Raw genomic sequence first — 13,671 nt, 5'->3', positions numbered from 1 at the left:
AAAACATCGGTGGCCACGAGAGGCTTGGTGCAAGATGTGGCTGTTCATGCACAGCAGAGCAGCTTGTGTGTTAAGCATATGAAAGTATCCTGGGATGCACCTGGAGCCTTTCTCAAGATCTTGTTTGTTGATCAGGACAAAGACATAATTTCTAGTGACATAGGAAAGGTACATTAAATATTGAAGTGTGCTTAAAGCTCAGCTTTGTCATACTGCACAGAAAACTTGGTGTTTGAAAAGGTTTCTTTGGGTAAATGAAAATTATGATCAATATGGCAGCAGTTTCTTCTTATTTCAGGTTGAAAAATGCAAAGAAATGAAACATACTGTTGCTATCCGTTTTGTTTGTTTGGGTACTATGAAAACTCAAGTATAGGCTGAAATACTACAATTCTACTTTGCATAATACAGTACGTTTTTATTTATGGTCTAGTGGTTAAAATCAAAACCCAAGAGTCAAGAGGGCTGGGGTCTGTTCCTGGCTGTTTTTCAGCTTGTTTTGAACACAGACAAATCCTTTATGGTCACAGTTCAGCTAAGTCCATCATCAACAAATGGCAAGTTAGTGATTCACTGTGTTCCTAATTGAAAACATATGAGTTGTCCCATGGGTTTTGTTTGGGATTTCACTTTTACCACTTTGTCAGTTTGTTTACAGGCACTGAGCTCCCAGGTCAGCACAGCACTAACGTGCACGACTCCATTGCCCTGCATACAGGGAGCTACGTGTTCATGTGGGCAGAGATGAACTGAAAACAGTGCTGTACACAACAGGGCTTTGAACAGGAGTGTCCATTTTTCTCTTTGTGTCTGGTGAGGATGCTATAAAGTGAAATGTCTGCAGCGGCTATGGTAGAAGTTGAGGTAACAGTTGATGGGTCTTCGGAAAGAGAAACGCAAGGCAAGGGAGCTGGAGGTTTGTGCTTATCTCTGCTCCTGGGATTGCCAAGCCAGCCAAGTATGCTTGTACAGAGGCTCCCACGGTACAGGTACCTCTGCAGGGTTTCCAGTTATTATGGAAAAGAAAATCCTCTGCCATGTTTCCAGGGGAAAATGTGCAAGCCAGGAGTGACTCTGGGCTCCTGTCAGACCTGAGCAGTCTGACTCTGCCGTCAAAACCAAAGGGAAGCTAACACTCAGGTGGGAACTTAAATGTAGCATTTCAGATTCCTTTTTGTGCAATTAATGCATTAGTTTAACAGAGCAGCATAGCTTGAAACATAGCTATTTCCTTTTCATTACGTTTCAATGACGGTGCCTGACAATACCTCCCCTGGTTAGAAAAGACCCTGTAACGTGGAAGTTGAAGTCATTAGTATTCTAGACCATAAATCCTCTTCTTTTCTAATTATATATGAAAACTGTCATTGCTCTGTAATGGGTTATGAAGGTAATAGATAACTTGAAAGGAGGGTCAGTATGTAGAGAGGTCAGATAGCATTCTTCACTACCTGGTTACTTCTGGGAATCATCAGACCTCTGGCCCTACAGCTGAGCCAAACGTTCCCTAAGCTGTAGGTGTGTGAAATGCCTGCCCATCACTTACTAGTATGTTTAATTCATATTGTTGCTTCAGTGGGGTTTATTGTTTAGTTAAGTCCAGTGTCCCAAACACCTCCAGGACTCACTCGTTCCCTCTGGATTCTCAGCTGGAGTTGCAGGTCGGGTGATCAGAAGTGCCAGGGAATGAGTATTTGGTGCTTGTGTGAAATAGTTAGTGGTCTGGTTGATCATGGAGGAGTGACTGTCACAGACATCCTGGTGGTAGCTGGCCCAAATGCCCAGCTTTGGGACTACACACAGTTGACAGAATGGAAAGCTCCAGGAACAGATCTAGCCTATTTTGGGACATTAGTCTAGAGTCTCCTTTGATAGACATTGCTGAGGCAGGATACCTAGGTACTTGTACTGTTACGGGGGATGGGGTTGTAAATGGGGGTCTTGGTCCTCAAGGCTTTAACTAAACACGTTTCATCAGCGCGACATCGATACACATGTATTTCTAATACATACTTCCATTATTTATTTGTGGTGCAATTCAGAGCAGCACTTTGATCCTGCTCTTCAAGTCAGGTTTGTGTAATTTCAGAAATGTATTTGCACAAGCTTAATTATGCATGTTGTGCCTGAGACGTGTATCAATCTGGATACTGGCTACCCACCTGTCCACGTATGTCCCTAACTGCCTGATTTGCATGCCTCACTCACTGGGGAATAAGCAGCAACTGAAATAACCTGTTTCTAGTTATTTGACTTTCATTTCTTCAAGACTTAGCACAAAGTAATTGGGCTGCATTTCCTGTGCTTCAGACGAAGGGCTAAACCCCTTGCATTATCTGTCCACCTTTTGGCTTATCTGTCTTTGTGTGACCTCTGGAGAACTCAGATAGCGGGTAAAATTTCTGAAGACTGTTTGTTAAAGGTTTCTGCAAGCCTTTGGAGGAGGTCATCACCTCTAGTTTTAGAAATACTGATCTTATCTGAACACCCGAAAGTCAAAAGCCAATTAGTTTCATCTGTCAACCAAAACCGTGTGGGGAGGCAGGTGTTTCAGTTCCCAAGAGACGCAGTGGCCCGGGCCAAGGACGGGGAAGCCCACTGCACGGACGGTGCTCTCAGCACCTGCCTGGGGAAGGAGCTGAGCCGGTATGTACCCAAAGGATCAGAGCCGGCGATGCACCAGCTGCAGAAAGCAGCTGCTCCTGTGAAGTCCCCTGCCAGTGTGGGGGTGTTTCTGGGGGCACTGCAAGCACCTTTCCCGGGGCTGCTCTCAGCTTCCAGCTGGGAGGGAAAGCAGGTGAGGAGTTGGCTGATGGAAGGGATGAAACTCCTTCAGGAGATGCTAGGATGTCATAGGAGAGCACGCTGGCCAGAGAGTGACAGATGGGGAAACACTGGAGGCAGGGATGAATGAGACTTAGGTCCTTGTAGTAGTCCTCGCTCTGCCTCTCCCCCGAGGAACCGTGCACTCTGTGGGCTGCTTGCAGCAACCTCCCAAGCTCATCTTTCCCTTCCTAAAGCAGGGTGCTGGCCATGGGGAGCTGCTTCCTCAAAGCTGCCTCAGTGGCGTGAGAAATCAGGGTGTTGTCACTGTTCTGCATTCAGGGCTTTTACAACACCAGATCTGTAGTGGCTGGAAATAAAGCGGCTGGGCAGGACTGGCTTGCAGGTGTGCAGTTTGAGGTGGCAGGTACATCTCACAGAAGTGACATGGCTGAAGCAGCACAAAAAGGAGTGGGTATTGCAGCTTTAGCTCCTGCTTCTCTCCTGTGATCAGTGACTAGCTTGTAAGTGTCCCCAAGCCCTGAAACAAACCGTGTTACATCCTCAGTGAGAAGCTACCCTGCCTGAATTTGAAATCTTGTGTGTGTGGAGGAACAAGGAAAGAAATGGACAGCCCTTGAAGGGCTTTCTCCTCCCCACAGCTTAAACAGCCATCACTGGCAGTACAGTCTTCCTTAGCTATTCATTTTGAAACAAAGACTTCAAACATTTATTTCAGAGAAGCCTTCCAGGAGGCCTGCATACTTCTGTGGGTCCTTTTTGCAACATCATTCCAACTCATTCAGCTTTGTATTTAGTGCAAATTGGATCTCAAAGCTACTCTTGATTACTCTGTGCATACCTGTAAATTGCAGAATAGGTCTGGTCATCTTACTGTGTGCTTTGCAAACCAGTGCACTGCAATGTGATGCAGCACTGTGTGCAGCTTTGCTACTGTCCTGCAAGACTTGATTTATTCCTCAATGTTATGCACATAAAAAGCCCAAGTGTGTGTTAAAGTATACAATTAAATTTAGACGTGCTAATGTCAGAGTGATCTGATGTGCGAGGCTCTCACTGGGAGCACCTTCAGATGTAGGGCAAAATTCTCTTCTCAGATTCCTGGAGTAGCTCCTGACTTGGTCTCCTGAGTCTCCTGCTCTGACCTGTACAGGCGTTTTGTGGTGTGAAGGAAAGCGAGCTCCCTGAAACAAGTAATCTGTCACCAACTAAGGCATGGACAATAATAACAAAGCCCAAAAAAGAGCATGAGACCCTTTCTTGAACCAGTTGCTCTGCATCTGTGAGAAGCTCAAAGGTTTTGTGTCACTTGGACAATGTGCTTGTAGCCTCTTCCTTCTAATTATCACTGAGCTAACGATCTAAGACTGCTTTGTGGATATGAGGACAGAATTTTGCCTGCAGGATGCACAATTACCTACTGTGCCTTCTCTATAAATCAGTTATAAGTGTATTTGGAATAGCTGCCAGGCCAACTTCTGAGCTTACCAGAGGACAGAGCTCCAGGAGATACAGTCCCACATGACACAGAGCTGTTGCAGTTTTAAAATCAGTCTGATTTTTTTCTTTAACAGGAGAGCCCAGTGTAACTCCGTCAAGACTGGAGTGACACTCTGAATCTGCATCTGCCTCATGTGAGTTAAAATCCTGGCAGCAGCATTTTGCATAAGCTGGAGCCTCTGTAGAGATATTATTTTTTTTTCTTTCTTTTTTTTTCCCCTCCCCCCCTTTTCAGGAAGGCTATAAAATTGTTACTGTATGTGTCTTGGCAGCAAAGGTAAAACCAACAACACAAATGCATGAAAATTGCATACCTTACTGCACAACTGCTCATTCCAGGTTGGCTTCCCTCCTAGCACGTACTGTGTAAGGGACTCCTGCACTCATCACAGACCTGAAGGCTTGCAGCGTTCACTCCCGGGGTACTGCTTTTTAGCTTTCAATAGTATGATGTTAAGCCAAGTGATGGTATTAAGGGGAGGCTGAAATGCTGTCAGCTGGCTTCTGGGTTTTTTTTAAACCTTTGGTTGTTTTCTTTCCACCCTGGTTGCACAGTCCATAAGCACTGGGTGCCGATAGTCCTGTGCTGCTGAAGCATTTGCCTGTGTTGGAACATGAACTATTGAAATAACGTGGTCCTCTGGAGCTAGAGGCTTAGCATGGTGGCAGAGACATGGCCATCAAGTAGTAAGAAAGAGAAAAAGACATCAGAAGTTGTAGCCCATGCTTTGGTTTTACTGTCATCCCATGTGCATTGGGCAAAGATGCTTTGAAAATGGATTCGTGGCTCTGCCTCTTCACCTATCACAGAGTTGGGGATGCTTGAAGACTGGGCCCTTCTCGGCTAGGTGAAAGAGCTGAGCATGGGAGATGCTGCATGGCAGGTAGCTGAATTCATGGCATCGCCATGGCACACAAATCATCTCCAGTTGTGGTCTCAGCAACCAGGTCTGAGGGTGGGGGATGTTCCAAGGAATTTAAAACTATTTTTTCATCATGCAGCTGCAGAAAAAAATACTGATCTGTCCTCTCTACTCTTTCCCACACATGCCTGAAGTAATTAAGAGAGAGAGCGAACAGCCCTGAGTACGATATTGAAATACATTTTTTCATCTAGTGATGCATATAACTGGGGCATCTTCCCGAAACGTGCTGCCATAGTTGCAGCAGTGTTTAGCCTGTTCATTCTTGATCCGAAGGAGGTGGATCGTTTGTTTGCCCAGAAGCTCATGTTACTGAAACAGGCATTTGCACAGCTTATGAGAAATGTCAGTGGGTTGTGGCTCATACCGATTGATGCAGCATGTGCTGTGGTGTAGGGATGCTGTTAAGGTGGGCTCAGTGAGCTATCTGTTTGCAGCTGTGTGTAGCTGTGTGTCTAATTAAAGGAAAGTTTATCCTGAACAGTAAGTATGATGGTGACTGGAGAATGTTTATTGTCCCTTTCCTGTTTCCAGGAGTGCAGTTTCCTGTGTCTCTGTTTAGTTTGTGTACCAAGGAGAAGGCTCTCATTTTCCAGATACTGTGGAGTGGTAGAAAAATAGGGAAGGGACCTCAGGCATGAATAAGCTAGTTGTCTAGTTTTATTCAAAGAAATTTCAAGGAAGCAAATTCTAGAGCTTGACAGATAAGGGAAATACACCCCCCCACACACACCACCCTGCCCTCCCCAGAATCAATAGGATCATTCAGATTAATCCTGTTGCAGTATTGCCTCTGCAGAGACTTGAGATGATGAAGGCTGAGGTTGATTCCTGTTCTTCAGCCTTTTTCCTACTGGTGCTCCAGCTTGTTTGCTTAAACTTAGAGAGTTAAAAGGAGGTCTGTAGTGATAAATCTAAGACAGAGAGGCAAATGCAGAAAGGAAGAAACTGAGTGAAGGCATTTTGTGAGCAGCTGGCCATGTGTCCTGCTGCAGCCGTTCTCTGGTGGAGTTAACAAGATGTACAGGTTCTTTAACAGAAAGCCTTACAGTTTGCCTGGAAAGGTTCTGCTGGAGCTGCTGCTAAACCACTTCTGTTTGTCCAGAGGAGATGCCAGTGTGCTCCTTGAGATTCCTTGTGTCTGGGCAGCATCAGCATGGTTGGTTTGTTCAGAGAGAGCAGTGTTTTGTTGGAGAAATGTTTTGTTTAGGAGTGATGTTTTATGGATTTGTTGAAAACATGGTCAGATTCCCAGGAAGCTAATGGGGGGGAGTGCAGCAGCTTCATGGACAGAGCAGGGGACCAGGGGCTGCTTCACATAATGGGGAGCTTTGCAGTGCTTTCACCTTCTGAGAGCATGTGCAGATGTATTTATTACCGTTTTCTCTGGGAAGTGCCTTTACTGTCCTGCATTGCAGGAATTCCTTTTTCCAGATGATGCTCTGGTGTCACTCTCACAATGTTATTCATCACCTAACTGCCTTTTGCTCCCTCCAGCTCCAGCTCACTCCCCAGAACTGCCTTGTCAATCACCGCTTTCTTCATTAGCTGTAGTTTTTGACTGCTTATTCCTATCTATAGCTCAATCAGCCCTTGCTTTCCTAAAGGACAGAAAAGACTATGTGCACTGAATGTTGTATGATGTTGTTGTTGTTTTCCATCGGTATAATAATGCTTGAAAGTTTTGACAACTGTTTCATTGATTTTAGTAATCTGTTTAAGAACATTACAAGTTTGTTTGTTATGTTTTTAATGGTGTTAGTTTGATGGGGAAAATTACCTTTTAGGATTCTGGTGCTTTTTAGATTATTAGGTAATAGGGAACCTTCTGTCATGGTTACTGTGATCTGAGTCCTTTGACAGTCTTGTTTCTTCTATAGTCCCTGCCTTGTTAGTATTTTTGTAGTATTTCATAGATTTGTTTTCTCCTCTCAGATTCAGCTTCCGTATTTCACAGTGTATATATATATATAGTGGTGATTACTTGGGCAGTATAGACAACATGTATTCATATATATTTGTGAGGTCCACAGATGTGCTAGATATCTCTTGGGAAATGTCTACTAACGAGTTTGCTGTGTAACTTGCGCATTTTTGTGTTTTGCTCAGCTAAATTTGAAATATTCAGGTGTTTGAGACAGTTGGGCCCATTGAACCCATGGTAACCCTCATTGCAGTCAGGGGTTGTATTTGTCCCTGTTACATCTTAGGACCAATTTAAGACAGGAACACGCAGCAAATACAAACACACCATCAGAGAAACACAGCCATTTCCACCTGTTGTAGAAACACAGTGACTTCCTTTTAAATGCTAATTAAATGATCTGATTAAGCAGTAACATTTCCAGTAGATGGGAATGTCATTTGTAGGATGAAGACAGGCCTGATGGTAGGAATGACTTGGTTGAACAAGTCCATTTCTTTTGCATTGAGCTAAGATGTGTGTCGCAGATGAGCAGCTCCTCTGAAATGTGAGAACGATAAGCTTGCTTAAAAGAGTAGCATTTTGATGCACAAGGGTAATAGCTAACGGGTTTTTACAGTACCATATGGTATTATTAACAAACAAATCGTATGTTAACTTGACAGCTCTACCTTCAAGCTAACTTAGTGTGCAGCAAACATAAATACCCCTGAGATGAAATCTGGAGACAATACTAAGCTTTGGGATTGTATCCAGAACAGTAACAGTAGCACAGCAGCAATGATTTTCAGGCTTTCTAACCATGAATACATGTGTTCCCCAAATTTATTGGTTTCTTCATCAGCTTTGCAAAAACACAGCAAACCAGAACCCAATCCAAGCAGGTGGAACAGGGAGCGTTCATGCATCTGCCTAACAGGACTGCAGGGAGAGGAGCTGCAGTTTGAAATACATTTTTCCTGATGCAGAGAGCTGTGATAGACCGATGGATATTTCATCTGGTGCACTCTGCTGCTGAAACCTGAACTGCGGCTCCGCTCAGCTGCAGTCCTGGAGCATGAGCTAATTCCACTGTGGCTCTGGGCTGGGGGACCCAAGGCAGCGAAGGGCAGGAGCGAAGAAGCAAAGAAGGGAATGTGTGATGTGGAGGAGGGAGGAGGGCAAATTGGGTACATTACTTTTAACTGCCTTCTTGTTTAACCCCCTAGCTGTTTTCAAATTTTCTAACTGAAGTCTCATCTTGGTACAGTGTATAAATCCCCTGAATACGAATCTCTTGGATTTGACCTGACCGTAGAAAGATTAGTTTCCATTGGATACCCTCATGAGCTGCTCAATTTTGTGTATGATCCTGCATTCCCTACCAGGTAAATGACTAACAGATACCAACCCAGCCTGCTTGAGGTCTTGATTATTTGTTCTGTAAAGTTCATAGGCAACATGTGAGGCCAGGTTTGAGGAGTTGTGCCTGTGAAGCCTGGTGTTGACCACAGGTCATGGGGAAGGGAGCAGACTGCTCCAGTATGTGGAGGACCTTTGCACACATGAACACATGCCGGCAAAGAGGGAATGTTCGAGAAAGGAGGCCTACTAAAAACATGGTCCAAAAATAATCTTTCAAAGCAAAGAAAGCAGAGACACAATTGGATTGGGTGTTAAATCACAGTTAAGGGGAGAATGAGCCATTGCTGTCCATGAGACTGCTAGAATGTCTCAGAACATTTTTCATTAATGATTTTAATTTGTAGTGTCCTGGTGCATAAGACATCCAGAAAATCAAGGTGACAGTAAACAACACTAAAAGTGAGACCAACCCAATTCACTTGTCTAGAAGCCAAAAATAAAGCTAATGGTGCAAAGTTACTGAATTCTTACATTTTGTCTTTTGGTAGCAGAGGTAGAAAGGACATTGTGTGTTTTAAAGAAGGCTTTTGATCTGACTCTGCCTTTAAGTTGTTTCCAGTTGTGCCTTTGCTGGATTTTGCTTTTTTGACTCCTTTGGAGCTTCTTTACAAAAGTCTGGACCAGAAAGTCTGTTGGTTTGTTCCAGTTTTCAGTCTGGCAGCCTCCTTTCTTCCCTCTTCCCAGCATGTTTTACACCGAGACTGTTGCTGGGTGCCCCCATGCCCATAACAAGACAGCAGCCCTTCACAAACCTGTGATGAAGACTCCGTTAAATCCACTGCCTTTATCCCAGGGAGGGGACAGAAGGGATATCTCTGTGGGAAGGCTGCGTTCTCCAGATGCCAGCTACTAGATAAGTGAGACAACATTTTGTTGGAGATGGAACTGGGAAATGTCCAAAGCGTTTTGTGCAATAGTTACCTGCCCCATCTGGCTCTGTCTGTAACAGAGTGATGAAAAAGAGGGGAAAAATTCCTTTATCACACCTCACTCTTCCTTGCAGCCCAGCAGGGCTGTCAGGGAACCACAAACACAGGTGTTGGATTCATGACCCTGTGGAAGAGACCCATGTCTTCCCTGGTATGTGCATAGCTAAGCCTCTGCCGGTTCCATTTTCAAGACTAGAGAGAGCAGATCAGTGGTACCTTTCACCTGGCAGTGCAGGGCTCTTGTTCTCACTTGCAGCCAGGTAAAAGGGACAGTAGGGACCCTATCTGCATAATAACAGCAACTCTGTTCTGATGCCCCGTGCCAAGAGAGCAAGCTGTTCTAGAACTGTTCTAACTGCCATTAAAATGGTCACCGCTTAATACGCTCACTTCTTCACATCTTAAATCACTTTCTTAACAGAGGCTTGGTGTTTGATACCCACTATGGAAACCTGTTGAAGGTTGATGCCTATGGGAACCTCCTAGTGTGTGCACATGGCTTTAATTTCCTCAGAGGGTGAGTGCTGACTCTTAGCTGTTGGGTTTTTTTACTTAATATGTTCTTTTTTGTCACTGATCCTTGGGACACCCATTGCATAATGAGTCACAGGGACTCCACTAACAGCAGATGCTGTATTGGTGTTCCAACAGCTCCAGGGTTGGCTGGGGATGCATTGAGGGTCCCAGACACCGCAACAGCCCAGGGTGTTTATAGAGGAAAGGTCCATGTCAGCACAGGCACAGTGTGCTGGGAATAGAAGAAAGTGTGCTGTGGGGAGTGATAGGTGGGATGATCCAGGTGCTGTTGACCTGTCCCGGCACAGTTTAACATTAGCAGCTTGTCAGTTAAGACAAAGCCACTGTGTGAGGGCTGCTGGCAAAAGAGAGGACCCGTGCACTGAGACTGTTACTTCCACAGCCATTGCTAAGGAAGTTCAAGGGCCTGAGCTGCCTTGGGGAAGGAACAAGCTTGCTCTGCCCCTTAGTGTTTCTGACCTTTGAGGGTGTCAGAAGTGAGGCATTGCGTGCCATTTGCCGCAGCCTTCCCTGGCCACCTTTGCTCCAGACATGTCTTGGGCTCTCACTTGTGCTTGTTCTGGCCATCCTGGTGCATGGGTGTCCGCACGTGCCTGGCTGGAAGGTGATGGTGTGGTTGTGGAGACTGGTGGGTGCAGTCTTGTGCAGTGGTTGAATTCCACGATCTTAAATGTCTTTTCCGACTTAAGTGATTCAATGATTCTTGCCCCAGAGAAGGTGCTTTAGGAAGCAGAGGGGACCACAGTGCTACCTGCCTGCTGTGTCCCAGCAAATCCCCTCCTATTGCTGCTGTGAGGGCGAATGGATGGAAGGCAGTGCAGGCCAGCTCAGGGCCTCCAAGGCCGCAAGCCTTGTCATTGCAGGCCTGTAAGTCCTTATGTCAGGAAGCCAAAATTTAGAAAAAGCCCTTATGTATGCACTTCTTTGAGTCAGAGGTGATCTTCAGAAGCTCCAGAAATGAAGGAAACCAGAATAATTAAATGACTTTTAGTCATCAGCCACCCTGCTGATTAATTGCAGAGGGCCCCAGGCAAGCCTCCCGCCTGGACAGCACTCCCCTGCTGAAAGCTGCTCAGGGGAGTGTAAAGCAACACATGGAAAGTGGGGGAAAGTTTAAGATAAGCAAACAATGAAAGTGCAGATGATTTAAGGCATCCTAATAGCCAACGTCATAGGGCTTAAGGTCGAGTTGTGGACTCTCAACCACTCCGTTTCCCTGTGTGGGCTCTGCTCAGTGTGCTGACTCAGCAGTGAGGGCTTTGTCCCCGGCTCCGCTGGAGCTAGCGCAGGGAAGGGAACTGTGCCGCTGCATAGAGTTTTGCTCTCGCGCTGCTAGTGCATGTGGGAAAGCTGGGTGTTGATTAAAGCACAACAGACTCTAGTTAATGGACCCTGCTACAACCGTATTTTGCAGGTCAGCATGTTTTATCCTTGTTGGTTTTTGTGGTTTCATTTTTCTCCACTTTTATCTATTCTCAGGCCAGAAACACGGGATCAATATCCAAATAAATTTATCCAGAGGGATGACACAGATAGGTTTTACATTCTGAACACGTTATTCAATCTACCAGGTGAGTTTAATGTGAGCCAACGCTTGCCTGTTTCTGTGCCTCTGCAGCCAGTAAAGCTTTGCTGATGTCAAACTCTGCTTATCTGTTGGGTTTGAGGTTAATTTTTTTTTTACATTAACCTTCTTCTTTTGGCTACAAGACCTAAAGTTAGCTGGCCATATGATGTTATCCTTGTTTTAAAATCTTGCCTTGTTTCTTCGCAGAGACCTACCTTTTGGCTTGCCTAGTGGATTTCTTTACTAACTGTGACCGGTACACTAGGTACGTATTCCCTCCAGTTCAAGGTGCTGATGGCGTACTGAGATTGTTGTTATAAAGAGCAATACAGCACAGATGGAGCTGTTCTTTATATCAGTGGAGGCCCCTCAAGTGGTTTCAGTGGGGAAAAGTTCAGGCCTCTTACTCTATTGACGTTACGAGAAGAATTTTGTGGTGACAAGATGATCTGTGTGTACAGCAGACGCTGGTTATGAGGGTTTCCTTCACAGGGTACATCAGTATCACCATACTGACTGACACTGGTGTTTGGGCCGGCTTTTAAGACCACACACTTACTACAAGGTGATTAGTTACCAGACAGCTCATTTTGAGCCTGTGTCTACTGGAGCAGTGTTTGAACTGGTAGCTGAAGGGCTGAATTTCCTCAGCCAGTTGCCACAAGTCCCTCATGTCATAATTGAGGACTTGTTCACTTAAAGGTGAAACGCTCAGGCACAGTGTAGTGTAAAAGGCTGTTTGTGCAGCATGAGTATTTACCTAGCTTTCAAATAGGTATAAGCATAAAAACAAGCTGCAGCTTGAACTGGCCAATGTGAATGCTGCTGTGGTGCTGACTCATGTGATGGGTCGTCTGCATATGATGTGAGTGGAAGGCAAAGGTTTAATGGGGTTTTACCTGAGAGCAGAGGAACTGTTTATGCTGACAATCCATCAGGTGAAGAATCCTTTCTCAGGAGAGGCGTGATGATTGCTGTCATAATAAATACAGCTCTTTTTAATCCTCCTTGATTTCTTCTGATGCAAACTTTCATGGGTGTCTCAAAGATCCCTCCACAGTATCTTGTAGAGGAAATTTCTCATGTTAACTCTTAACTGTTCAACACAGTAGTTGTTCCTTCTCTAAGCAGTGAGTATTACATTTAGTTTATTTCTGTGGCATCCCCCTTTTTTAGTGTTGGAAAGAGGGTGAAAGGGCAGCACTCCGCTTAGTTTCTCAGTACCATTCATCTTTTGTAAAATGCTGCAAACTGCACAGCGCCAGTCTTTTTTCCTTCTTGTAATACTGTGGGGTAGAAATAAGTGTTGCAGTCACAGAAAGCTGTAGTACTGCTGTGGAGGCACAGGCCTGTAGTTAGGAGCTCACATCCTAAAATTTTAAACAAATTTTTTTGGGTAGCACACAGAGCCTGTTAAGCTCTGTTTGTAGCCTTCTTTCAAGTCTGAGCTGTGGTAAAGTAGTAAATAAGAAACCACTATAGTTAAACAAACTCCAAACAACATTTTGAACTGTCACTTTTCTTTTACGTTTCTCACCTGCTGCGATTGGCTGCTACAATCTCTCTTCTTTCTCCCCACAGCTGTGAAACAGGGTTTAAAGATGGAGACCTCTTCATGTCCTTCAGGAGTATGTTCCAGGATGTCAGAGATGCTGTTGACTGGGTTCATTACAAGGTGATTGCAAGAACTCCTTGGGACGTCTGTAGTTGTAACTGAGTTAGAGGGACTGGTTTGTAACTCATGAGTTAAGATGTGTTAATCCACCGGGCAAGAGCCCCGCTTTGCCGCCTAGTGAGCAAACAATAAATTGCGGCTGTAAATCAAGATCTCCACTGCCCTCCTAGTACGGGAACGTATCTGCCTTGGCTCCCTGTTCCTTTTTATGATGCCTAGATTCCATTTCTGTACTGTAATTCATGGGTTTTAGAACATGATGCCATGAGGGTATTTGTACTTACAGTCCACAACTTGTGCATTGTCCTAATTATTAAAACATTTTACTGTAAATGGTTTACATTGGTACTATCTTATGTTGTCTGAAAAGTACCTGCATTAAACAGAGAAATATATCAATTCTTCTCTATTTAGAGAGGAGAGGCAGT

The 13,671-nt window shown here is 44.8% G+C and overlaps 1 protein-coding gene across 2 annotated transcripts in view; it reads left to right on the top strand.

The window, feature by feature from the left end:
• Positions 1 to 13,671, top strand: part of NT5C2 (5'-nucleotidase, cytosolic II) — a 63,598-nt gene that overhangs the window by 40,743 nt on the left and 9,184 nt on the right. For both annotated transcript variants that reach the window (XM_080403501.1, XM_080403502.1), the window contains 5 exons: positions 8,381 to 8,498; positions 9,886 to 9,981; positions 11,481 to 11,572; positions 11,776 to 11,833; positions 13,150 to 13,243. In XM_080403501.1, the coding sequence (XP_080259627.1) occupies positions 8,381 to 8,498; positions 9,886 to 9,981; positions 11,481 to 11,572; positions 11,776 to 11,833; positions 13,150 to 13,243 (458 nt within the window). The remainder of the gene's footprint in view (positions 1 to 8,380; positions 8,499 to 9,885; positions 9,982 to 11,480; positions 11,573 to 11,775; positions 11,834 to 13,149; positions 13,244 to 13,671) is intronic.

The sequence above is a fragment of the Falco punctatus genome, assembly GCF_963210335.1.
Source record: "Falco punctatus genome assembly, chromosome: 9".
NCBI classification, from domain to species: domain Eukaryota; kingdom Metazoa; phylum Chordata; class Aves; order Falconiformes; family Falconidae; genus Falco; species Falco punctatus.
Note: the sequence above shows the minus strand (reverse complement) of the source record. Positions and strands in the feature narration are given on the sequence as shown.